The sequence below is a fragment of the Microtus ochrogaster genome, unplaced genomic scaffold (assembly GCF_000317375.1).
Source record: "Microtus ochrogaster isolate Prairie Vole_2 unplaced genomic scaffold, MicOch1.0 UNK6, whole genome shotgun sequence".
NCBI classification, from domain to species: domain Eukaryota; kingdom Metazoa; phylum Chordata; class Mammalia; order Rodentia; family Cricetidae; genus Microtus; species Microtus ochrogaster.
This window is the reverse complement of record NW_004949104.1, coordinates 6,064,051-6,092,010: the sequence shown is the minus strand read 5'-3', so window position 1 is coordinate 6,092,010 and position 27,960 is coordinate 6,064,051. Positions and strand designations below refer to the sequence as shown.

The 27,960-nt window shown below is 36.2% G+C and overlaps 1 protein-coding gene across 1 annotated transcript in view; it reads left to right on the top strand.

Annotated features, from left to right (window-relative positions):
* Positions 1 to 27,960, top strand: part of Diaph3 (diaphanous related formin 3) — a 447,861-nt gene that overhangs the window by 152,593 nt on the left and 267,308 nt on the right. The window contains exons 10-17 of the mRNA XM_005366057.2: positions 7,294 to 7,404; positions 7,682 to 7,800; positions 8,511 to 8,627; positions 12,011 to 12,129; positions 14,380 to 14,444; positions 21,457 to 21,561; positions 24,382 to 24,696; positions 25,409 to 25,523. Of these exons, the coding sequence (XP_005366114.1) occupies positions 7,294 to 7,404; positions 7,682 to 7,800; positions 8,511 to 8,627; positions 12,011 to 12,129; positions 14,380 to 14,444; positions 21,457 to 21,561; positions 24,382 to 24,696; positions 25,409 to 25,523 (1,066 nt within the window). The remainder of the gene's footprint in view (positions 1 to 7,293; positions 7,405 to 7,681; positions 7,801 to 8,510; positions 8,628 to 12,010; positions 12,130 to 14,379; positions 14,445 to 21,456; positions 21,562 to 24,381; positions 24,697 to 25,408; positions 25,524 to 27,960) is intronic.

The following is a 27,960-nucleotide window of genomic DNA, read 5'->3' as shown; positions in this document are numbered from 1 at the left end:
TCTGGCTATTACAAACAATGCTGCTATGAACATAGTTGAGCATATACTTTTGTTGCATGATAGGGCCTCTCTTGGGTATATTCCCACTGCTTCTCTATATAGGCCTTCTCTATATAGGCTTTAGAAGCTTATGCCTGGCTTCTTGCCATAGGCCACTTCCTTGTTCTTTCCTCTTCTGACATCATCTTGTTCTTGCTTTTTTTTTCCCACCTACTGGGGACCAGATTTCCTCTCCCAACAGCCCTTCCTACCTCTCTCCTGACTAGCTATTGATCTTTCAGTTTTTATTGCCCCAATCAGGTGTCTCAGGCTGGCAAGGTGCCTCAAACAGATGCAACACATCTTTACATAATTAAACATACATCCTTACATCCCAAAACAAATACAGCACAAATAAAAGTATCACACCTTTACACAGTTAAATTTATATTCTGCAGCATAAACAAATGTAACACATCTTTGTCTAGTTAAAATAATATTCCACAACAAAGGACAAATGAAGAAGGATATTAGAGAGTGTATTTTTAGGCCTGTAGTTGGAGAATCTCAGGATGCAGTTTTTCCTAACTAGTCTCTGTTTTTGACTGCTGCTTATAGCTGTTTGCTTCAATAAGATTAATGTATAAGCATGAGTCAAGTAGAATATAAAACATAACTATGTGTCTTTATAGTAACAGACTTTAATATTAAAATATCATTTTAATATGAACTTACATAAGTATGTGGAGGACATTTAGAATCCGGACATGTTAAAATATCTAATACTATAGCCAGTGTTTGGAGCATTCCTAACACGCATCTTTCTGAACGCTAAAAGGGAATATTAGTTTGGGATTCTCAATTATTGCCTCAAAGGGGGCTGCTGCTCTTAGACCTGGGAAAGTGAAGCTCATACATTCCTGCCCTTTAGAAGCTTATGCTCTATTATTTATAGCTATCTACCATTTGATATAAAAATTATATTACTAGCAGTTTCCTCAGAATGCATTGGAGGATATGGAAGAATTTAATAACACCTCAAGGGAAGTTTGAATGTCTCTAAAAATATTTCTAAAAATATAAGTTTGTGCTTCATCTTGGTGCTCATGTAAATTCTAGCCCTTGAGTACTACAGTTCATTTTTCTGCATCTCTGTGTCGGGCATTTGCAGTTTTCAAGTTCTGACTTGTTCTCTTACCATGTCTATCATGTATTGAGCATTCAAATGGGAGAACAAAGGAGATTATAGAGCTTTAATCTGATACACAACACCATTTCTGTGTTTATCTACATTATATAGTCTGTTCAGTTCTTTTCTGAATTAATGCTTATATACTCTTCAAATATCTCTAAAATTTCTTTTTATATACTGGAAATAACTTTATAAGCATCATTGTCTCTTCTTATATTGACATATGTGGAATTTGATTGTACACAGAGAGATGGCTGGTTTCTGCTCTAGGGTAGAAAAGATGAAAAGTCCTTGAAACTGTATTTTCCAGGCCCAGATTGTGAGTATTCACAGATCTAGCTGCATTTTCATTTGATTGTTTTCCAGTACTTGTTTTCAGTCTGGGTTGAGGGCCTGAAGCACACTCTTTTTACAGTGTGGCCTAGCTCCAGGTTTATTTAACATCTACGTATATTCAAAAACAACATTTTGACTCCAAGCTGACCTTTCAGAAGTCAGCTCTTGTTTCTGCTCATTAGATTGCATTCTAAGTTCTTTTAGCATAGTTATCTCTGCTTTGGTGACCTTTGAAAAACTGGACATTCCTTGTGGATGGCCATGTATATCACGTGCTACTGTACCTTGCTTGAATTTTGCACTTAAGTGTATTTGTGCACGAAAGGTCATAAGACAAAGGTTAAACATGCATAGATTGTTCATTTTTCTCATGTTGTATGCTGGGCAGAATGAGAGATAGTAGTGAAGTTTGCACCAGAAAGAATTTAGGTGTTATGTATCTGTGTTTGAATCAGCTCCCTCAAATTCAAGGTCAGGAATCCTCTTTGGGTAAGGAGTAACCCAGGCCCACTGTCCTGTCAACCTCTTTCTAGTTCTTTAAATTTTCCGTTATCGTCTGTTTTGTTCTTGAGATTGCTTTTTGATGAGCTTTATCCTACATAGTAACTATTTTTGTTTTACTTGTCTCATTTGTTGTATTTATTTTGTTATATCTATTTATGCCTTTATTTTACTTGTGGTTTTTTCCCATCAGAGTACATGATTATTTTACTCCTTGGATTGCATAGGCCATAAACCTTGGAGTAGTCTTAACTTTTCTTCATAGTATTGACCCCCCTTCTTCAGAGGGGCTTTTACTGCTCAGGTTAGCCCTCAAAGTCATAATTTCTTTAAGTCTCCACTCTCTCAAATGCTAGGAATATGGGAGTTGTTTTGTCTAGTTTTATGTGATCTTGACACAAGGTAGAATTATCTGTAAAGTGGGAACCTTAATTGAGAAAAGGACTCTATAAGTTCAGTCTGTAGACAGGCCTGTTGGGCAGTTTTAAATTAATATTTGATAGAGGAGGGCCCCGTCCTTTGGGGGTGGTGCCACCCTTAGGCTTATAGTCCTGGGTTTTACAAGAGAATAAGCTAAGCAAGCCATTACATAGCACTCCTCTGTGGCCTCTGCATCATTTCCTGCTTGCAGGTTCCTGCCCAGTTTGAGTTCTTGTCTCGGCTTCCCTCAATGGACTGTGACTCCAGATATGAGAGCTAATTAAATCCTTTCTTTCTCCAACTTGCTTTTGATGATGATATTTCATCACAGCAACACCAACCCTGACTAATACAGTAGTACATGAACAAGCCGCACCCCTTTACTTGGCACAACTAAATCTAACACCCAGAACAGTGTCTGGTGGATATATCATGTCCAAAGCAACGTTAGGAAAAAAAATTTTGTTGGGGTTTGCTTACAGTTTCAGGAGGTTGTTTTTGACCATCATGGCAAGGAGTATGATACAAGCAGACAAGGCATTGAAGCAGTGGTTGAGAACTTGACATCCTCATCTGTAGGCAGCAGGGTGAGAGAGAGGGAGACTTGTGAAACCTGAAAGCCCACAAGGCCATACTTTCTTCAAAAAAGCCATACCTCATAGTCTTTCCCAAGTAGTTCTATCAACTGGGGATCAGTATTTCAGAATATGACTCTATGAGGGCCATTCTCATTCAAAGCAACATAGTATAGATTCTGGACCAGCACCCACTTGTTACCAGGTAACCTACTATGTAATTGTGTGGTGTTCCAGTTCAGTGTCTTAGTGTGGCCACAAGCTCAGAATTCTAGGAGCTCTTTGGTCTTTACTTTGGTTGTAGATTTGATCCTTTATAACACAGATCCATGTTCTTTCATGCAGCTTTATATTTACAGATGGCTTAGATTAATTAAGTATAGTCGGAAGCCATGATTATGTCAAATTATTAGAATTGGGGAAATTTTTTTATAGCTTTTCCTTTTCTGAAAAATTATCATTATGAATACATTCCAGAAATAATTTGGGTCATTCCTTGTCTTCCTGTTCTTTTATTTCATACTGTTATCTGCTATATCAGTGTTCTGCTTTGACATTATTTTCTACTAATTTTGTTGAATTTTGGTGCTGCTTTTTACTGTTTTTTAAAACTTTAGTGACTGAGATTGACTTAGCATCCTTGAATATAGAGAAGTATAGAAAAATCAGAGGAAAACATCCTCTTTCTCTGATCTTCTCTCCACCTCCCCCTCTTTTTCAGAGTTTTGAAAATTGCATTGTATTGCTGACAAGAAAAGTGTTGTGGGTACCAAGAAGGGAGTGGCAAGGGAGTGGAAAGAAAACCTTTTAAACCTGACGTTTTGACATGAACTGGTTCCAGCTGAGTGACTATACTAGAAAGGTTGACTGTTTTATGTTTTCTAGTTTTTAAAAACTAGAAAAAGTGTTTCTTTTTCTTTTTATCTGTTTCCTGCTTTATTTCACATTTCTAAACAATCTTAAGTTTTGACAGTAGAGTCTTGCTGGTCAGATTTAATGTTTAAATATCAAATATAAGAGTTACTACCATGTATTTCAACCAGCAGGAACTGAGACCCCTGTTGGTGTCTTAATCCAAAACCAGTATTTTAAATTCACATAAGCCTTGCCCTAAGGATGGAGAAAAGACAATTTAGGCAACAGCATGAGGTTAAACATATTGATCTGTAGTCCAATAGTCCTTGCTATTCTTGGGATAGAATATAAACATAGAAAAGTAACATTATCAACAACAAAAAAGAATACTTCTCCAGAGAGAAACTCTTTCCCTTCTTGCTGTCTCTTTTATTCTTGAGATTATAATTATAACATATATTCCTTTTCTTTTCAAACTCTCCCATGTACTACTCTCTGTTCTTTTTCAAATTTGTAGCCTTTTTTTTTTTTTACTGTCACTGTACATATATGTTCCTAAATATAGTCTGTTCGGTCTGTATAATGTTACTTGTATATATGTTTTCTGGGCTGAACATTTGGTACTGGACAAACAATTGGTGTGTTCTACCCTAGGGAAGACTACTTCTCATTCTCTGAGCTTTTCTTTTGCCTATGGTTTTTTTTTTTTTTTTAATAGGGTTGAGTCCTTGTCAGCTTTTCACTATTCACTTTGGAATGTCCATTAGTATTGTCCTCTTTTGACTTAATTATGACACACATTCTTGTTGGTGACAATTTAGCTCCTGACATTACTAGGAAATACAATCTCAGAGCATACTTCCTAATCCTCTGGCTCTGATCCATTGTCCCCACTTCTGCAGTGTTTCCCGAGCCTTAGGAATGGCAATGTTTCATGGATATATTTATTGATGCTGAGCCCTACAACTCTGCATTCTGATTAGTTGTGACTATTTTGGAGTTGTCTCCATTTGTTGCAAAGAAATCATCTCCATCTTTTGCAAAGAGATTTTTTTTCTTTTTTTTTTATTGAGAAAAAAAAATTTTCCGCCTCCTCCCAGCCTCCCCCTCCTCCCACCCTCCCCCCACTCCTCTCTCCCTCCCTCTCGAGTCTGAAGAGCAGTCAGGGTTCCCTGCCCTGTGGAAAGTCCAAAGTCCTCCCCGCTCCATCCTGGTCTAGGAAGGTGAACATCCAAACTGGCTAGGCTCCCCCACAGCCAGAACAAGAAGTAGGATCAAAACCCAGTGCCATTGTCCTTGGCTTCTCAGCAACCCTCATTGTCCTCCATATTCAGAGAGTCCGGGTTTATCCCCTGCTTTTTCAGTCACAATCCACCTGTCCTTGGTGAGCTCCCAATAGATCAGCCCCACTGTCTCCGCAAAGAGAATTTTGATATAGGGCGAAGTCTACACTTACCTGTAGGTATAAGGGCTAATGTTTAGATTATTCTTAGAGATCAGTTTGCTCTAGTAAATTAGTAGATCTCCTCAAATAGCTGTGACTTTACTAGTCACCAGGCAGGGACCCCATCTTGTTGAGTAGTTCTCAGTTCCAGTTAGACACTGTTCGTTACCACCACCATCAGCTGCCACAACTGCACCTATAAGGTGGACTACATTGCCATGCAGGTCAGTCTTGTGGTTCACAGGAATTGCAGCTGGGTGGGACTGTAGGTTACCTCCCTTCTTGGGAAGCTTCTGTTATCATGAAAACTATTCCTTTGGGAGGGGATATTCAGGCCAGTTCTAACTCAGGGGTCTCTTGGACCTGTTTCTGATCTACCTGATGTCTTTTTGGAGATAAATCAAGGGCAACAGCAATAGGCTGCATGCTTTAGCAGCCCCTTGATAGCCTTGGCCATGTCAGAGGAGTTCTTCATGTGTCTGCTATTAAGGATTTTGTTAGGGGTCTTTGGCTCTTGTCATGAATACTGTCTGTCTAGATGAGAAAAAATCCACTAAAGCTATTTTTGTATGTTTATACATAGAATTAGTATATTTTGTTTGTTTTATATCTTCTTTTTGGCAAATAGTTCAGTAGTTCTTGCTAGACCTGGAGTAAAATGTAGACATAGAACAAAAACACTATCACCACCACCACAAAAATAAAACATTTCTTTTCTAGAGAGGAAAACCTTTTCCTTTTTAAAATATGTATTTGTAATGATGAAAAGGTGACTTTAATCCAGGAATTAAAAATTAAGAATATAAATGTTGTAGAATATTACTGTGTAAAGGTGTGTTACTTTTGTTTATATTGCATTCATTTAATAATATAAGGATGCTTGTTTAATTATGTAAGAATATGCTATATCTGTTTCATCTTGCCTGCCTAAGGCTGTTGATTGGTCTAATGAAAAGGTGCCCAGCCAATACTTAGGCAGGAAAAAGGATATGAGGGGCTGACAGGCAGAGAGAATAAATAGGAGAAGAACTCTAGCCTCAGGAAGAGAAAGAAGAACAAGGGGAAAGGGAGGAGAGAATGAGAGGCATGCATTGGGCAAGAAGCCAGACATATGCCAGCCAGCCATAGAGAAGGAGTGAAAGTAAGATATATAGAAAAATGATAATATGCCCTGTGGCAAAAGGTAGATGAATTGAAACAGGTGAAAACATGTTGAGTTAAAAGAATTAGCTAGAAAAGTAACTAAGCCAGGCCAAACATTCAAAACTACGTTGCTCTGTTATTGGAGCTGATTGGTGGCCTAAACAGAGAAAAGCCTGGTACATTTAAAAGTAGGAATTAATACTTACTTGAAGTGAAAAAATTGATTACCCAGCTTCTATTACATGTTATTGTGTTTAGTAAGCTATATAATTTATTCTATATTAGTTAGTATAATATACAGTAAGTTTGAATTTTTGTAAAATTATAAGAGTGATTGCTTGACAAATTAAGATCTTGTGCTTACTTAGACGATGCCCATTACCAAGTTTTTTTATTTTCATGTTTTGCAGCAGACTTACCATTCCATTTAGGACCGTTTGATTTTGAGGTTTTGGGGAATTTTGGTTCTTTTGAAAAATGGAAAAATTATTGAACTATTCTTTTTTATTATTCACATGGTAATAGATGTTTATAATTTTCATTCTGGTTATTTTCTGTTTGTATAATATGTAATAGAATGGTATTAAACAAGACCTTCAGCCATACATGAAGTTTCATGAAGAGATAATTTTGTTTTCTTCACATCAGTCTCCAAATAAGTGATACATAATTTTATAGAAGCTATATATGTCTCTACATATAATATTTTACTTACAAATTATCTTATTAGGCTTTCTTGTGAGAGAAAATATGTAATAATTGGAATAAAGCTCATTTTTTTTCTTTCCTGCTTCCTTTGTTTTAAATGTTGGCAATGGCTGTAAGTCTCTCTGTGTGATCTGTTGTAGGTAGCTTGTATGCAGCTCATAAATGCCCTTGTTACATCTCCTGATGATTTGGACCTGAGGCTTCACATCAGAAATGAATTTATGCGTTGTGGATTGAAAGAGATATTGCCAGTAAGTGCCCTGTAGTCTCTTCATTAATATTTAAATTAGAAGTGTACTTGAGTGGGGGAAATTTAGATAAATTACTCTCAAGAATAATTCATCTGCGGGAAAAGACTTGAGTATAAAAATCTAGTTTTGAAATATAGATGATAAGGTTTGAGTATTATTTAACACTTTAAGTATTTGAATTCTGCACGTCACGTTTGAATGGTTGGTTTATTGTTCAGGTTCTTGATTACTCATACTGAGAATCTAACCCATCATAATTTTTATGTAATATCTATAGAACTTAAAGTGTGTTAAGAATGATGGCCTGGATATACAACTTAAAGTTTTTGATGAACACAAAGAGGAAGACTTGATTGAGTTCTCCCATCGCCTTGAAGATATTAGAGCTGAACTTGAATATCCTTTTGCTCTCAGTCCTAAATTATGTGAAATTACTTTTACATCTAAAATCATGCACCATATCCCATAAAACATTAAGGTCATTCCACAGAAATGAAATGAAATCAGAACTTTATGTGTTAAGAAAGTGTCACTATTTTATTAGCTAATTTTTTTGTCAGTAAATATATGAAAAACAATGCTTCAATTAGTAAAATGATTAACTTAGACCAGATTGTTACATATATGTACAATCTGTTGTTTTTTATGTATGGTGTTTTTCTCCTTTGTAGTATCGGATTTGAGATAGCCTCAACCCATTAAATGCCCCTTTCTCCATGATGGATGCATTACCTTGGAGACCTCATGTAAATTGGTGGATCTGCTAGAATCCTAATTTTTACTATGGCTTCTCATTGATGCACACTATCCCTGCATCTATACCCGTTATTCAGGGCATCCTTAAAACTTAATATGCTTTCCTCATCAGTTGCTGGCTTTGTTCCCACTGCCTTCTGCAGTGGGTACAGTTGATTCTGAGGGATAAAAAAGTTTCAGGTCAAATTGGCATTCTCTACCCTCAGTTCCTTGATAGTTCTTTTAATACAACAATTTCTAGACAGTTGTTTGCATAATAGTCTTCTAAACCTGCATCCAGAAGATACTGGATATTATTAGCCATTTGGTGTAGGGTTTGAATAAATTCTTGTGGTCCTTAACCAGTGCACTGAAGCAGCTGATGTTTATGACATGTTGTGGTCCACAGTTAAGAACACTAGAGCAGAGGGATATTTTGTTTCTATTCTTCAGCACCTTTTGCTCATTCGAAATGACCATTTTATAAGGTAAGGGAAAGCCATGTTCTGTTGTCTAACTGATAAAACTATTAGTTGTGAAATTCATCTAATATTTTATTGAGATAAGCACGTTACTTTTATTTCTTTCATAATGGTCTATAGACTGTTTTCTTTGGTCATATATTTAGGCAGATGTGGATATAATGGCATTGCTGTTAATTTTTCAACTCCAGAAAGTTCTTGGTTGTATCCTTTCCTTTGAATGAGAGTTGAAGACATGTCTCTTATTGTCCTTATTCAGCAAGTTTAGGCAGCCATGTTGTTTAAACTTTGAGTGTGTCTTCTTATGTTATTAGGAGACACATCTCATAGCAAACTCCCTGATATCTTGCTCTTAGAATCTTTCTGTCCCTCTTCTATAGTGATCCTTGAACCTTAGGTAGGAGAATGTTTTATTTTTTTTTGTTCTTTTTTTTTTTTATTGAGAAAAGGAAAAAAAAAACAAGTTTCCACCTCCTCCCAGCCTCCCATTTCCCTCACCCTCCTCTCACCCTTCCCCCCTTCCTCCCACCCTTCTCCCTCTACCCCCACTCCTCTCCCCCTCCCTCTCCAGTCCAATGGGCAGTCAGGGTTCCCTGCCCTGTGGTAAGTCCTAGGTCCTCCCCCCTCCGTCCATATTTAGGAAGGTGAACATCCAAACTGGCTAGGCTCCCACAAAGCCAGCACATTACGTAGGATCAAAACCCCGTGCCATTGTCCTTAGCTTCTCATCAGTCCTCATTGTTCGCCATGTTCAGAGAGACCAGTTATATCCCATGCTTTTTCCGTCACAGTCCAGCTGGCCTTGGTGAGCTCCCAATAGATCAGCTCCACTGTCTCAATGGGTGGGTGCACCCCTCGTGGTCCCGACTTCTTTGCTCATGTTCTCCCTCCTTCTGCTCCTCATTGGGACCTTCAGAGCTCAGTCCAGTGCTCCAGTGTGGGTCTCTGTCTCTATCTCCATCCATCACCAGATGAAGGTTCTATGATGATATGCAAGATATTCGTCAGTATTGCTATAGGATAGGGTCATTTCAGGTTCTTTATCCTCAGCTGTCCAAGGAACTAACTGGGGACCTCGGCTTGGGCTCCTGGGAGCCACTCTAGGTTCAAGTCTCTTGCCAACCCTAAGGTGGCTCCCTTGGGTAAGGGGAGATGGGGAGAGATAAGGCAGAAGGGGAGGATGGGGGAACTTGGGGAAAAAGGAGGATTGGGATAAAGGAAGGTTGGATAGGGGAGCACGAGAATGTTTTATTGATCCATGGGATCAATATGGGTAACATTCATATTGATCAGGTTATATTTAGAAATATGTGTATATGTCATGTATTTGAAAGAATAAACAGGGGGTGTGTTGGACCGAGTGGAAGGGATAAATGATATAATTTTAATCTCAAAAAATAAAAGAAAAAAGTGAAAACCATCACCAGCTTACTACTTATTATATAATGTATAATATTTTGTGGTTATTTCTTAATCATCAGGAATGCTATTGATAGGTTGCTTTTTATAAAGTTGATTATGTCTTGGCTGTCTGAGCTTGACAAGTTGTTTTGTTTACCTCACATAGAACATAATGTGATTCTAAGTAAACATGAGTACCCAAATGTGGTTCTTGATGAGTAGCCACGTGACTGTACTGTAAAGTTTATATGTGGTTATGTGAATAAGACTGTATTGAATTTTTGTTTATCATCTCATAGTAAATATTCTATTCATTTCTTTTATTTTTTGGTTTTATCATCCTGTCTAGTTTCTCCCCCATCTTCTCCTTCCATTTCACCCCCATCCACTTTTCCATTTCTCTTTTGAAAATCAAAGACCTTCTTTTGCCATGAATGATTGATATCCATGGGAGGTAAATTCTTGACACACATTATGTACTTAGTAAATGGCCTTGATATCACTTTCCACTTTTATTAGTAGTTTCTAAGGTCATAAAGTAAAAAAATCATTTATTATCATTTTAGTTTTGCAGAAAGTTTATTCATACATGGTTGGGGGAATTGAACTTTCTGTACCAAATTCATGTAAGATTTACAGGAAAACCTTATTTAGGTAGCAATACCGCTGGGTGATAGTGGAGGGTTTATGGCAGGGTCATTGGCTGTACTAGACAACACAGAAGAGAAGGGCAAATGAAACTTCACATCTTCATTGTGGTTGTTCTCCATGCATCAAACTGTTGCTGTCACTGTAGTTCCTGTGAATAGTATAAACTTGACCAGCAAACTGTTTTGTTGTTTAATGTGCTGTTTTCTGGTTCTTCATTTAAAATAGACTTAATAGTTAAGCATTGGTAAATGCTACATAAGCCTACTAATTGATTGCATTTAAAAATATTAGCATACCCTTTTAATTACTGTGTTGTGTTTCTATTCTAAATTCATGTAAAAGGCAAATGAGAATTCTGTGTAAAGTATGATTATCCATTTTTTTTGGTCACGACGTGCGTGGCTCTGTCAGTCTCTGGTTGGTAAATGCTGCTTGAGTCACCATGAATTCAGGGCCATTGTTAGCAGTTTTAAATGTTCTTTCCTCATGCTGAAGCTGAAGTGGTTTTATTCACCATTATAATTGATGCCTTAAGCGTAAGTTAACTTGTACAAAGATAGTGGTACCCATGCATGGCTCATTGAAAGAAAAGCTTATATGGCTAGAAGGGCCATCACATTTGAAGAATATGGTTTAGAGAAAAAAGGCAAAAACTCTATAAATCACTGAGAATGGAAATCAATTCACAAGTGATGAGTGATGTGGGGTTCCTTATTATAAACCACCCTGCTGCTTGAATTGCCTTTACCCACAATTTTTTTCTATTGCATTTTCTTCACATTGCCTTAAGTTAGGTGATGTTACTAAGTTGTCAGGAATGCAGATGGAATGAGTTCTATTAAGAATACATTCCTTTTTCAAACTTTTAGTTTAACTTTGGCCTTTCTACATTGTTATATTGAAGTTTTAGTCTTTCATGTAAGATATATTAATTTGGTCTAATACTATTTAGAATATCAATTTTGAATCTCCACAAAATCGTTATATGAAGTTCCAGTAGAAATTTTTAGACAAGCTTATTGGTGGTTTGATTTGCATTTATGAATTTCTGGTATACTTTGAGATGGCTCTAAGGATGTATCTCATCTTCATATTATCTTTTTTTTAGTGCAAATGAATTAGATGTCTGACTTATAGGAAAATCATCCTCAATGAATATTACATTTCCTGATACATTAAAAATATGTCATGGCCTCATTAGAGGAGTTTCCCATGCTATGCTACACCTCCTGTTGAAACTGAGTAAAATTTTCACTTGAAGTCAGATTTCCATCAAGTATATGGTTTGATGTAAAGGTATACTCTTGAAGTGACTGTTATTTGTTCTTTGGTTTTAGACAACAGTACTTCAAACTAATTGATGAGTGTGTGTCACAGATTGTATTGCATAGAGATGGAATAGATCCAGACTTCTCATACAGAAAAAGACTAGATTTGGATTTGGGCCAGTTTCTAGGTGAGTATTTCTTTTATTTGTGTAGAACTATTTTGTTGAGTTTAGAATCATGGGTTGGCTCTAAGGTATTAGTTTCCTTCGTTTGGTTGGAGACCCTCTGAGGGCCTTTGATTCTTTCATGAAGTCTTAAAGGTCAAAGCTGTGTCTATAACTACAGCATACAAAGCCTTTCTTGATTTTTTTGTGTGTTGGTTTCTAGAACTGATGTTTCCAAATGGTAAGCAGTTGACCCAGTTACCACAATATTGGCACCCAATATTGGTGGCAGGCATTGTATTCTTTTCTTTCGGTAGGTGGAACCAAGACATTCGAGAAGTTTTTGACATCCTAATATTTATTAAATATTCCTATGAATGCCCTTTTAATATTCTGCTGCACAATGAGTACGTGCATTTCAAAGCATATTGAGAACACTTGCTTCATTTGAATTAGAAGTTAATCTGGTTTATTCCAGTCTTTTTTTTTTAAAGCATTTCTGTGTTTGTGTAGTGTTTATGTTTGTGAGTGATTGTGTGGTGTATGCACTGGTGTGCATGTGGGTAAGTGCAGGGAGGTTGAGTCTCGGCTGAATCTCCAGCTTTCATTTGTTGGCTATTTTGGCAACCATTCCCCAGTAATCCCCTTTGTCTCTATTCTCCATGTTGGGGTTATGGGCATGTATGGAATGTTTTTATGTGTGTTCTGTGATTCAACCTTTTGTTACATACTTGTCCAGCAACCACTCCTAGACACTATGCCATCTCTTCAGCATTCTTTCTGACATATAAACCTCTTATTTTATGTTAAAGTGTCTTGTCCACATTTTTAGATTTAATTTTATTTTATGTGTGCAAGAGTTTTGTCAAGTCCATATTTGTGAATCTTATGCTAACCTGGAGCTTGCAGAGGAAAGAAAGAGGTAATGGAGCTCTTGGAACTTTAGTTACAAGAACCTGTTTGAATCACACTCACACACATACTCACTCACATCCCAATCTGAGTCTTCTGCAAGTGCTCATAACTCCAGAGTCATTCTTCTAGTTCCATTGAAAGATGAAATAAAATAAAGATACATGTCAAAGAAAATGACTTTTCAGAAATTGTAACAAATAGATATGTAGAACTTTTCAGTCAGAATTTGAGTTTTGAATGCTTGTGTTTACCTGTTAGTTTGACAACTTCTGAATACTAAATGTTTCTCTCTGTCAAGATCAGTGGAGATACTAACCTCTATGATTCTTTTAGTATTGTGTACAGAGATATGCCAAGATTTTGAAGATGTGCAAGGCTCAGCAGACTAAAGTTTTTTAATGTCCAGTGCTGACTGATACATACTTAGCGCAGACAACAAAGATCTCTACTCACAGTACATCCTCAGAGAAAGATCTCAAAGTTCCAAAGCTTCACTTAAGTTATTCCACAGTTTATCTACTTAAGTTGCAGCACTTACTCAATTTTGGTATAACCTCAGTAAAAGATAATTGGTGATATGAAAAGGCTATGAAAACATATCACCTCTTTGTAACTGTGGCTTATGCAAGGTGGCTGGAATGTTTTCTGGAAGTAAGGAACTTGAAACAGTGGCGTTTTGAAACAAAACTTTTGTTTTCTTTGTATATTAAGTTAAAATTCCTTAGAGCCAGCAGGAGTTTTATAGTGAGAATAAAAGGATGCTATAATTATCAGAAACTTGAAAGGTGAATATTTAGAGCTGTATAGATAGCCAGTTTTCTCACTTAAATGGCAAAAATTTAGAGTTGCATGGGTTGTAATTGTTTTAATCTTTTATAATGGAAAATGACCTAAAGTCCATAAATTTACAGGCCATGATGTAGCATTTTAAATAAAATAATTAACAGAATAATACAATATAGAAAGATTATAAATTGCATTTAGAAAATGAAACTGACATTTTGTTTTACTGTTTTTCTTGTTATATGATTTTTTCTTTTTCTTTTTTTTTTCTTTTTTGGTTTTTTGAGGCAGGGTTTCTCTGTGGCTTTTGAGCCTGTCCTGGAAATAGCTCTTGTAGGCCAGGCTGGTCTTGAAACTCACAGAGATCCGCCTGCCTCTGCCTCTGCCTCTGCCTCCCAAGTGCTGGGATTAACATGAATTTTTCTTAAACTTGTTTAAATATTGGTTATATTAAAAATCTTATGAGGTACATTATGGAAAATAAATTTGAATAATTTGTCATATCTAGTATTCTACAAACAGATGTATATAATTATTTTCCATAACTTCAATTTAATTTTTTTACTATAATTTTAGATACTTGCATAGATCAGGCAAAACTAGAAGAGTATGAAGAGAAAGCATCAGAGCATTGCAAGAAAGTAAGTAACCAATTTCCTCTGCAGAACTGTGGGAGCTGCTACTGGTATTGCTTTTTCAGAGTACTTAGAACTCCTCTGTCCTCATCTCCTTCAGGCCTGTGTGACAAGACCTTGCTCCATTTAGCTATTGGGAGTACTCTCCATGTTCTTTTCTTCCATTAAATATAATCATCACAGAAGCATGGCATCCTGTGTTTAAACATGTTTATATGATATGTTAACTATTCTTCCAGAGTAAACCCATGACTTTTTTTTCCCTTGGTTCACTCTCATCATGAACAATTTCTTGATTCTTTACTTATAAAAGAATCAAGTAATGCTTCTGGAATGAGCAAATAAAATAATGGAGAGAAGAAAGGAAGGGGAAAGAATGTGATTACAGTATAATCTTAAAAAATGAGAACATTTTAATGTATTATAACTCATAACTTTGTTCATTGCACTTGGGGGTCAGAAGCAGGCAGTTCTTGGAGTTTGAGGATATTCTGGTTTACATAGTGAGTTCCAGGACAGCAAGGGATACATAGAGAAAGACCCTATTCCAATTTTCTCCCCTTATTTTATAAAAGAAGAAACCAGCTTCATTTGTTGTCAACCTAGCAATTTTTCTGACTTCAGTCATCTTTTTTTTTTTTTCCCCCAGTGTTTTGGCCTCTTCTTTCTGGCCTAGAATTTCTGATGTTGTTTTCTTGTTTAGATTCTTGACATTTGAAGTAGTCATTCAAACTTGAATTCTTGGAGCTAATTAAAGCACATAAATATTCACTTATTGAATCTTTATGTTGGGTACCATCTCATGAAGTGTACACTGTTAATATAATAGGACCTAAGTGCCCCTGGAGAGATTTCTACCTTTCTGTATTCTTGATTGAACATATAATGAGTTTTCATAAGGTTCAAAGAACTCTCAAAATTTCTGTGTGTGAAGTTGTTTGATAACCTAAGTTTGGAATCAACCAGCCACTTCGTGAAAGCTTATACAACCTATACCATTAGCTGCTTGCAGGAACTTTAGCAGAGACCATGAAGGGATATTCTTTACTGGCCTGCTTCCCATGGCTTATTCAGCCTGCTTTCTTATAAAATCTTGGGGTGCCTCTATAGGAGAGGTACTGCTCATAGTGGGCTGGGTCCTCCTATATAAACCATCAGTCAAGAAAATGACCTGGGAAATGCCCACAGGGCAATTTGATGATACTATTCCTAAGTTGAGGTTCTCTCTTCCTTGGTAACTATGGTTTGTATCAAGTTGACAAAAGCCAGCCAGCATACTAGTGTTAGAGCTATGAATATGATTTTGACATTGCCTGGAAGAGTCAGTTTGATGCAAGAAAGAAATGGTTAGGTTTTTTTAAACTGCCCAAATGGTTAGAAAATGCTTAATAACTGTTAGACATAGTGTGACCCTTCTCTCAGCCAAATTTGTGTTTTAAGCTTAGATAATATCTTTACTTTTTGTTTACAGAGGTTTCTGTCCTGCCTGATTCCACAGCCACTCAGTCCCAAAGAACCACACAGAGGCTTACATTAATTAAAAACTGGTTGGCCTATTAGCTCAGGCTTCTTATTAACTCTTATAACTTATATTAACCCGTAATTCTTGTCTGTATGAGCCACGTGGCTTGGTACCTTTTATCAGTGAGACATTCTCATTTTGCTTCCTATGTGTCTGGGTGATGGATGACTGCAAACTGAGCCTTTCCTCTTCCTCGAATCCTCCTGTTCTGGTTGCCCCACCTATACTTCCTGCCTGGCTACTGGCCAATCAGTATTTTATTAAATCAGTACAAATGACAAACCTTTACTGGGTATAAGACCATTGTCCCACAGTAACTTTTCATTCCTATAGAACTGTTTTTAATATTAAATGCTGATAGATCAAGAACAGTTAACGTTTTGTTCATGTGTAGGGTCTATGAGTCAAGTTAAATAAAAAATACTCAAAAGATTTTTAAATAGTAAGCTTTCAATGTATATAAAAGACCTTTCTCAAGGTTACCTGCTTTTTTAAAGCCAGAAGTTGTTTTCATTGCATATATTAAGAAAATGCTTTTGCCTCATAAAAATTTCTAGTGCCGTATCATCTTGTATATATCAGCAGAATCTTTGCTCAGATAGCTTTGTAAGGATGCATGTAAATACCTTGCTTTAGGCAGGAAGCTATCATAGTTTATACAAGTAAATTTTTTATTTAGGTGCATCAATTTGAAAAATGAAGAGCAGAAATGTCAGAAAGTATATACAATATATTGAATTATCAACCTTCTTGTACAGAGACACTAATACATTTACCTCCGGGAATGAAATTGAGTAGAATCTCAACTTTAACTGTGTTCTTTACATTTCTGTGTGTAATTTTGTAAGTGTGATGTCGCTCTAGCAAATTTTTGGAGGGAGGCAGGGGGTAGAACACTGTCATACCAGTTTTCCTAAGGTGTACTTTAACAGACACTGGTTTATCCCCAAGGCTACCTTGATTTGATTGGAGATATTTCACAAGTGCTAAAATAAGGCATTTGTCTCTTTAGCCAAGTCAGTTTAATAAGTTTCATAGACTATATAAACTATAACCTTCTTGATTTCTTTTTGTTATCTCACAAGTAAATTATCTCCCCTTGTTTTTTGATAGCCCATTTTCCATTGTCAGAAAGCCTCTTTATTGTTACTTTTATTTAGGAAGTTTTTTGTTCCTTTTTTTCTGCATTTAAATTGTGAACTTTAATATAAAAATGAGAAAGGAATTTTGGATGCTGAAACATTTATTCGATGATATATGTAGCCATTCAATGTCTAAAGAAAAATTTGCCAGAAGTTGGCTCATCACTTCATTTAATAAATAATTACTTAGTTTATTTTAAATTTAAGGCAATAAAAGGATATAAGGTAGAAAAGATTTTTACTTTTGTTAGCTTACAAATAGAGTGCCATTAAGGTGAGAAACATTACATGATATTATATATATATGGCAGTGTGAAAATTCATGTGTTAGACAAATCTCATTTGGTGTGTAAGCCTACAAAAGAGGTCTCATTTAGCTTTCGTTAATGAGAAAAGAACTAATGGAGGAAATAGTATCCCTGAGTTGTGAGGAATCAATGTATAGTATCTAGTTGAGATTTCTAAGGAACAGGTACATTTATGGATATCTTTGGGATTTCTAATTGGTATCTTTAGCTTAGCACGTCTCCTGTAGTTTGGATATGGTATAAATGCACCCCTCTGAAGTCTCAGGGGTAAAAGTTCTCAGTATAACTCTGGCACTTGTGAAATGTACAGCGATGACAACTGGTTAAGTAAGATTTAGATAGTGCTCTTTCTTCGTATGATCCTCCTGAGAGGCATAGGATCCTTGGTAAAGGCTCAACCTCAACTTCTCTCCTCTTCTATGCTACTTCTTGTTTAACAGTCCTTCCCTGACTGTTTATGCCATGAGATGATATAGCCAAGTGTTAGACTTACCATAGAATTTGTTCAGTGAATTTTGTACTTTGAAACTTTGAAGTTGTTAGCTGATCAAACCTCCTCTTTTCTAAGTAAACTGTGTCCAGTATTTACTTACAATGATGCAAAGATGCTTTATAAAACATTATTAGTAAATATTAATAAAACAAAACTTGGCTTTTCTAATAATACTTTTCTAGTATGTGTTTGATATTTTTTTCTTGTTATATTATCATAATTTTCCAGCCTGAAAACCACAACATACTTATATTTATTTTATACAATACACATCCACAAGTCCAGCCCTTCAAAAAGCACTAGAAGAAAAACTCCAACACACAAGCAATAGATATTCCCACACCAGCAAAACCTAAAGAAGGAAACACACATAATACCACCACCAACAACAAAAGCAAAAAAATAGGTACTAACAATTACTGTACATTAATATCTCTTAATATCAGTGGTCTCAATTCACAAATAAAAACATACAGGTTAACAGAATAGACACAAAAACAGGAACTATTCTTCTGCATACAAGAAACACACCTTAACTTCAAAGACAGGCATTACCTCAAAGAAAAGGGTTGGGAAAAGTCTTTCCAATCAAATGGACGTAAGAAACAAGCTGGTATAGCTATGTCAATAGTTAACAAAGTAGACTTCAACTAAAGTTAATCAACAGCGATGAAGAAGGACTTTTCTTATTTGTCACAGGAAAAAAACTGTCAAGATGAAGTCTCAATTCTGAACACCTATACCCCAAATACAAGGCACCCACATTTGTAAAATAAAGATTACTAAAGCTTAAATCACACATCAAACCCCACTCACTAATAAGGGGAGAGAGACTTCAACGCCCCACTCTCACCACTGGACAGGACAGCCAGACAGAAACTTAACAGAGAAATAAAGGAACTAACTCAAGTTTATGGCTCAAATGGATTTAATATACATCTATAGAACATCCCACCTAAACACAAAATAATATATCTTCTTCTTAGCACCCCATGAAATCTTCTCAAAAATTAACCATGTACTGATTAACAAAGCAAACCTCAACAGATAGAAAAGTATTGGAATAACCCCCTGTATCTTATTGGATCACCATGCCTTAAAGTTAAAATTCAACAATACTATTTCAGAATGCCCACAAACTCATGGAAATGGGACGATGGTCAGCTCAGTTGCCTCTGGGTCACAGACGCAATAAATAACTTAAAAGACTATCTAGAATTCAATGAAAATGAATACACAACATAACCAAACTTATGGACTACCTTGAAAGCATTGCTAAGAAGAAAGTTCATAGCCCTAAGTGCCCACATAAAAACCTGGAGAAATCTTACACTAGTGACTGAACAGCACACTTGGAAACGCTAGGACAAAAGGACACAGACTCAGGAGGAGGAGATGCCAGAAAATAATCAATGTGAGGGCTTAAATCAACAACATAGAAACAAAGAAAGCAATGCAAAAATGAATGACAAAAAGTTGGTTCTTTGAGAAAATCAACAGGATAGATAAACCTTCATCCAAACTAATCAAAAGGCATAGAGTATGCCAATTAACAAAATCAGAAATGAAAAGATAGACAAAACAGAGGAAATCCAGAGAATCATTAGGTTATACTTCAAAAACTGTACTCCACTACTTTGGGAAATATAAAGGAAATGGGCAATTTTTTGGATTAGGTACCTTATACCAAAATTAAATCAAGAACAGATAAATTTTTAAGGAAAATGGAGGCAGTCATCAAGGCCAGCTGGATTGTGACTGGAAAAGGGGATAAACCCGGACTCTCTGAATATGGTGGACAATGAGGGTTGCTGAGAAGCCAAGGACAATGGCACTGGGTTTTGATCCTACTTCTTGTTCTGGCTTTGTGGGGGCCTAGCCAGTTTGGATGTTCACCTTCCTAGACCAGGTGGAGGGGGGAGGACTTTGGACTTTCCACAGGGCAGGGAACCCTGACTGCTCTTCAGACTGGAGAGGGAGGGAGAGAGGAGTGGGGGGAGGGTGGGAGAAGTGGGAGGCTGGGAGGAGGTGGAAATTTTTTTTTTCTCAATAAAAAATCTTTTAAAAAAAAAAATCCCCCAACCAAAAAAAGCCCAGGGCCAGATGGTTTCAGCGCAGAATTCTGCAAGACTTTAAAAGAAGAGCTAATACCAATACTCCTCAAATTGTTCCACATATTAGAAACAGAAGGGACAATACTAAAATCTTTTGACGAAGTTACAATTACCCTAGTACCCAAACCACAGAAAGATACACTTAAAAAAGAATTACAGACCAATTTACCTCATGAACATTGATACAAAAATACTCAGTGAAATACTTTTAGAATGAATCCATAAACGTATCAGAAAAATCATTCACCATGATAAAGTAACTTTTCTAATTCAAGGAATTTTGGTTCTGAAACCTAAATATGCCTTTTATACTTTAAAGATTAAAGAATGGTGATGGGGTTGCCATGCAGAAGTGAGGGCCTGAGACTGTTTCATTTCTGCTTGTTTCTGGGAATGTAAACTACTTTAGCAGATTATTAAAGTTGTTAAGCATTCATTATAGGAATGTGCTGTGATTTCAACTGAATAACTCAGGTTGTGGAAACAGGAAATGTGACTTTTTTTAAAACAAAATAACTCAAGTCTGTCACTTGACACAGCCTCTTAACTGCCTTCCAAGTTATAGAGAAAGTAACACACACACACACACACACACACACACACACACACACTCACTAATGACATAGAGTAGTGCAGTCTGGAGACACATAGCAGTTGCATCTTTTTGTGTTTTTTTTTTTTTCCCAAAGTGCTGCATGCTTGTTCTCGATTATGAGACAATAGTCTATTTAAATTCAGTTCCCCCAGGATAGGTTTTGAGTCTAGATGATGGCAAAGTGAGTCTATATGAATACTACATAGCAGCTTGTGATTAGTGGATATATAAATTAGAAAACTCATTGGAACACCACATTTTATTTGCCTTCCTCCCAGAAAGTGTTTTACCAGGGACTTTGAAAATTTAATTTATCCTTAATTTCTGTAAGACAGTGGGAGGCATGGCATAAGAGAAGCCAGCCAAACAGTTGATGTTTTTATGGAATGAAGTTGTGAGCCATTAGAACTATTAAAACTGCCTTTTTAAATCATACTAATGAACTTTCAATGTGTTTCAAGTGCTAGGTTCTGCAGGTGGAGCGTAGCATCAAAGGCAATGCAGTGCTTGGCTTTCTGTTGCTTTATTCACAATCGCTATGATATTCAGGGACTTTTAAGAAAAATGCCAAGGTCGTACATAACTATGGGCCTGTTTGCTCTGTTGGGAATAGAAGGTCATGGGCTCCTATTTCAGGTTTTGTCTCTTCCCTTCTGAATAAATGATTTTGGAGGGACCTGGAGAGACTTAGAGAAAGGCTGGTGGGCGACTTGTCAGGGCTCTGCCACTCCTTTCATGAAACCAATTCAGGAGTGTTTTATTGACAGATCATTAGAGCCATATTTTCATGCGAAAAATAACGCTTTTCATTTCTATCTCGCCCTCTCTTTTTATTCCTTTTTAGTTTGAAAAAGAGTTTACTGACCACCAAGAAACTCAGGCTCAATTGCAGAAAAAAGAGGTAAAGATTAATGAGCTTCAAGCAGAGTTACAAGCTTTCAAATCTCAGGTAAAATACCATCTCAAGTGAAATTGATTTCAAAATCATACCATGGAAACAAAGGTCATGTTATATCTTCACAGTCTCTCAAAATGTTTAAACTTTAGTTTTTCTTGTATATTTTGTCAGTATTATCCATCTGCATCTCTATGTTGCAGTTTTTATATTTTAAAGATAGTCTTTGTCACCTTTTTCCTGCTTGTGTTTGTGGGAATACCCAGTCTTTTACTGATTACCTGGCTTCCTTATGCTTCATTTGGATTTTGCTTCTAAAATCCACTGTTTCTCCTAAGTAATTAAGTGGAAAGGTTAAGAAAGTCCTTTACTCTTTCATTTGTCATCCATCACTGATCTTTATCCCACTACGGGAAATTATTGCTCAACCTATTTCTTCAAACCGTCAGCCTATGAGTTGCCTTGCCATGAAAGATAACCCCTAGCTGAATGAGAACATTTTCTGATAATTTTTCAATTTCCAAAAGTAAACAGATTTAAAACATGACAAAAAAGAGCAAATCTGGATTATGAGCAGATATAGTTCCTATATATGCTGTTCTTGTAAGACTGAGATAAGAAATACATCATCTGCATGCTTTGTGTGGATTGTAGGGGCACATTCACACGTATATTCCCTCCTATCGATTTACATACATGATGATGAGCAATAATTGTAGTGTTCCATTTTTCTCTCATCCTAATTTATAGCTACATGAAAAGAGGCTCAGGCGTATTGTTCCAGATATTACTGCTAGTTTTGTTTTCTTTTGAATATGCAATGTTAGCTCTGTTACAAATCATCTTTAAGATACTTTGTAAGACAGCTATCTGATTTTCAGAAATAAAAACCTTTGTAAACAAGGAAACTATTCACTACACATGATGCTTTTTGCCTATAATCTTAGGCTTTCAGAGCCTGGAGCAAAAAATTGCTGAGAGTTTGAGGCTAGCCTGTACTACAGACTTGACTCTGAAAAATAAAAGAGGATCCTATTATCATTGCTTTTTTAACATTGCTGTAAAAAGTATCTGGTATCAGCAAAATTATTTTAAGAATCAGATTCTTTTCTATGAAATGGAGCAGGTTTAAGTGCATCCCATGTGATTTACTTAAAGGTACTATCTGAAACAGTTGTAACTGTTCTTTCGGCTAATGTTCAAAATTTTCTTTTAAAAACTCCCCATTTGAAGGATTGCATTTTAGGATCACAAAAATATACCCATGACCTTTTGATCGGTTGCCTTGCATTTTTGATATAAAATGGGGAAAATTTATGCTGTAAAACTAAAATAAAATAAAGGTATCTCCTGTGTTTTACATTTTACACATTGACAGTTGTGTTCATGGCTATTGGAGGAGAAGCTTGCTTTAGTCAATTAAAAGTACTATGATCATTCTTTTTTAACTATCTAGGATGTTTCTTTATATTTCTTTCCTAAAGCTCTGTAACCTGTTTGTATGTATATTATATATACACATAGATACATGGGCATATCTATATATACATATTAGTACACTGTTAGTAGTTTTAGGAAATTGCCATAAAAAGAGAAATTGCCATATTATAAAAATTAATCCAGAGAAATAGACAAGATCTCCTGAGTAAATTGGGAGCATTGGGGGTCATGAGAGAGGGTAGAAGGGGAGAGTGAAAAATGTATAGCTCAATAAAAACAATAAAAGACATTAATCCAGAAGGTCTTTTGCATAATTATGAACCATCCAGTAAACTCAATGTATTCTATGAGAATTTAACCGTCAAAATGAGAAATAGATGCTCTTTATTTTTTGCAGGTCCGGATTTGATTTTGTTTCTTAGTGACGTTTGGCTCTAGAGAAATTCCCCATCCACCCAAGAAATGTGATACTTTCTTACTCTTGATTCTGTCCCTTGCTTGCCTTTTTTTTATCCCTTGCTTTTCTAAAGGCACTGTGTGTACCTGATAAACAGATTGCAGTCACATCCCTCATGAAGCTTATATGCTATAAAAGAGATAATTGTCCGTGATCCTTTCCATAATTACTTCCCAGATTTGCCAAGAACTTCTGAGAAGTTCGTTATACTAGGACATAAGTGAGTGGGCAGGACCAGTTGTCCCGAGGAAAGGACTTGTTAGTTCAGATTGAAAAAGCTAGTAGAGATGGCTTAGGTAATGATCAAGATTAAGAGGGAGAATTTATATTTAGACCCTGAAATTAGTATGATGCTGGCACATACATAGAATTAATAGAAAATCACTTGAAGATATTTAGGAACCAAACACTGATGTGCCTTATAGGCTCTACTAGGAATTTTATATTCCTTCTCATCCTCCTGACGTGTATTCTTTTGAGAAGCCTGAAGTAAAGGCACAAAGGTAGAAATGACATGCGTATTTTTCCTCCATGTTATATGTGAAACATTTATACATACATATATATGTATATATAAATCTATAAGATGTGAATAAGACCTTCTGTACTGAGGTTCCCCTCCTCCTGTTGTATACTCTCTATGCACCCTGACTGGACTTAGTTCCTCACAATGCTTCTAGTGTTACCTGGAGACTATTGACTATTTAATCTTCTAGGCCTATGGAACCATTTCTATTGTAACTGCTTCAAATTGGGGAAATTACATTTTCTTGAGAATGAAAGCTATATGTATATGTTCAGATTGGAAGAAACACTTACAGAATTTCATAAGCAATTGTTAAATACTGGTATTTTTTAGTTTGTTATGGTATCACATTTTAAAATAAATGCACTTCTGCTTTTGCTATTTGTACACACATTTTTACTTTTTTTTTTTTTTATCTTCCTTCCCTCCACCATCCCCTCCCACCTCCCAGTTTGGTGCCTTGCCACCTGGCACAAAAATTCCTTTGCAAACTGCAGTGGAAGGTGAACTTAGCCCTTCAGCCCTTCCTCCTGCCCCACCAGCACTCTGTGGAGCAGCACCTCCTCCCCCACCTCCTCCCCCACCTCCTCCCCCACCTCCCCCTCTTCCAGGAATGGCAATGCCATTTGGTGGACCAGTGCCACCACCACCTCCCCTGGGATTTCTCAGTGGGCGAAGTTCTCCTCCATTAAACCTGCCATTTGGGTTGAAACCAAAGAAAGAATTTAAACCTGAAATCAGCATGAGAAGATTGAACTGGTTAAAGGTAAGGCCTGTTGGTGGGAGTGGACATACTTGTACATAACTTCTTCAGTTTAGATTTACTAATGCATCGTTTCCCGTGCGAACTTTATTCCTGATGACAATATATCAATTGCATATATATAGTATATGCACATATATTTTATGTATGCAGTTTATTTTTTATTCGAGTACTTTGCTATTGTCTAGTAATTTTTGTTTTGCAAATTTGGTGACAGTTGATAATTTCATGGAATTTACTTTTATAAAGGGTTTCTCAAAAATATGAAAGGCTAGTGTTTGGAGTTAACTCTCTCTGTGTGGAGCTATTAGGGAGAGTACTTCCTGACATCAAAGCTTGTACATAGGTGACTGGAAGTCTCAATCCTCCTGAAGGATGTTCCTGATCTTGTAAGTGTGGGAGATTCTATGTGGGGATAACTTGTTTCGGGTATCCAATGAACATCAACAATAACCAAGAATCATAGCTAGGAAGAGATGAGCTCCAGTAGCTGCAAGCGCACAATCATTTGATCGTGGAAATTATTTTCTTCTCTTCGTAAGACCTCAGTATTCTGAAAAATATATCTGTCACTGGGCCGACTTTGGGGTCAGATCTCAAAGAGCTGACTCCACAAACATCTGCTGGAGCTTGAGGATTTTGATCTGTGTGCTGTGATTGGGCCAGGATGGGTGAACTGCTAAGGTATTTATGAGTCCCTTTTCTCTGATTGCAGATTGGACCAAATGAAATGTCTGAAAACTGTTTCTGGATAAAAGTCAATGAAAATAAGTATGAAAATACGGATTTGCTTTGTAAGCTTGAGAACACATTTTGTTGCCAACAAAAAGGTAAGTTTAATAGTTTGTTTATTAATTTATTTTGAAATTGTTAATATTAGTACTTCATAATTATCTATCTAGAGAATACACTACGAATGCTTTATTATGATACATCTTTATTAGTAATTATATATAAAATGACCTAATAAAAGTTTTCAAAGCATTTTTACACACAGGTGATCACATGAACAATTTTAAATAATGCTGAATATGTGCTTTGATTCTTATATTTTCCATGAAAAATTATTCAGTGCTATTCCTCTGAATTAATTTATGCTTTCTCCTTAATGTTTTATATTTTCAGAGACAATGATAGGTGAAATCGCATTAGGCCTTGTGTGTGTGTGTGTGTGTGTGTGTGTGTGTGTGTGTGTGTGTATGGAGAGAGGGGGAGAGTAGGGGGAGATTGACTTATTAAATATATATAGTTCACTAAGAACCATGTTAGATATACTTATATAGGATTCAAATTGATCATCACGTGAATTTATACATATTAGGTGGTTATTAAAATTCATTTGTAGCCATTGAAATTTTTTTAAAATATAATTTTAAATTAAACGCTCTCTCTAAGAAATTGTAAATTATAAACTTGGTCTAACAAGTAATTGTAGAATTACTATGTATTTCTGAGCAGGATTTATCTTGAATAAAATATTGAAAATCCTGTATTGTGGTTTTTAAAGACAGCGAGGAATTTTTGACAAGCTCACCTAAGGAAAACTTGTGAAGTAAGCAGGTCTTAATTTTACCTTTTGATTATGGTGAATCAAAATTTTCTTTGAATAAGATTAGTTCAGTCTTCAGGCAATCAAGGGAAATGTGTGTAGTTAAAATATGTATTTACATGTAAAACACTTCAGAATTTCAGATTTCATAATCTGGAATTGATTAGTCTTCCCTTTGCCTTGGTGGTAGGAAGAAATGGTGGTACCTCCAAGCTATTTAAGTGAAGCTGCCACCCAGCTACCCTTCGTTCCTCCCTCTACTCTGATTACTTTCTTAATTAATGAGGCTCAAAAGGGAAACTTGTTAGCATGTCTTTAATTTAGCTGTAGTGTTAGCCCTAAATGAAATAATTGGACCTTTAAAAATTCTTAAGTCATCTAACTTTAGCCTTGAGATTCAAGGTTGCATGGGAGAAAAAAGAAATACATTAGCTGATTCTAATAGTAGTGGTGGAGATTGAGGTGAGAAGTCATCAGACCTCGCTGAAACTGGCATTCCCATCCACCTCTGCCCCCTTCTGGCCCCTTGGAATGCAGTCCCTCACTCGACTAAAGCTGATACTGTGTTTCTTCACCTGAAATGCATCTCAATTTTTCTTTATATATTTGATATTTTTATAGTGACTTGGAAAGCCTAGGGTTGTGATCCTGAGCAACATGAACATTTCATAATTACAACTAGATATGTAACTGAGAAATGAGGTTTTTTTATTCTATCTCAGGGAATCATTCCCTGAGAGCTTCACGTGAAGAGTCTCGGGTATGTTTCTGACATTTCTAGTACTTAAGCCCTGTAATAAAAAGGCCAGCCATTGTTGTTATTAGAGAGAAACACTGGTTTTGACAGTATAGACATTTACTGGGAATGATCCAGTTGAAAGGAAAAAGAATGTTCCAAAACTCAGGTGAGAATATTTGTGGCATGGACAGGTTAGTTCATGCTTTCTTATTTTTGTCCTATCTGTTGAGGCAACTTGTCTAAATGCTGATTTTTGCCTATGTATCATGAACCAAAGTTCACTAAATTATATAATTTCTGGAGAATTCAGAAGTAAACTTGGCTTCTTAGTCCAAGGTGAAAATTTTTTAGTCCAGGTGAAAATTCTTTTACAATTTCTGAAACCCCTTTTTTAAGATGTTGGGTTCAGATAGAAGGACTGATGATGGATCATTTTAATCATTAGTTTGCATTTTAAGGAGTCAGGGAATGGCAGAGTCTTCAATTAGTGATGAATGCAATGTAGTTATAGACAAATGTTGTGCTTTATTGCACTGAATCTTTGCAGTAAATATTTTGGATCCTTCTCAGATTATAAAGATTGATGTTCAGTCCCAAACATTTAACTGCGGAGATAATAATCCTCCATGTTTACTAAGTAAGCTTGGGAAATATACATAGTAAGAATAAAAGAGGTGAATCCCCTTTTTTTTCAAGGGGGGGGCTTAGTATTTATCCTGTCATTTTACAACAAACATAGGTTTAGGCTTCGAGTACTTTCTTGTTCCTATTGCTGGGATTTGTAGTCCTCACACACTGCAAGGTTGGGCGGAAGCTGCTATTGCTATAGAGCTCCTGTTCGTCCACTCCTGGAGCTGGATTCTTTTCCTTCCTTCTTCCTCTGTTTCACCGTTTGCTCATTTTCTTTCTTTCTTTCTTTCTTTCTTTCTTTCTTTCTTTCTTTCTTTCTTTCTTTCTCTCTCTCTCTCTCTCTCTCTCT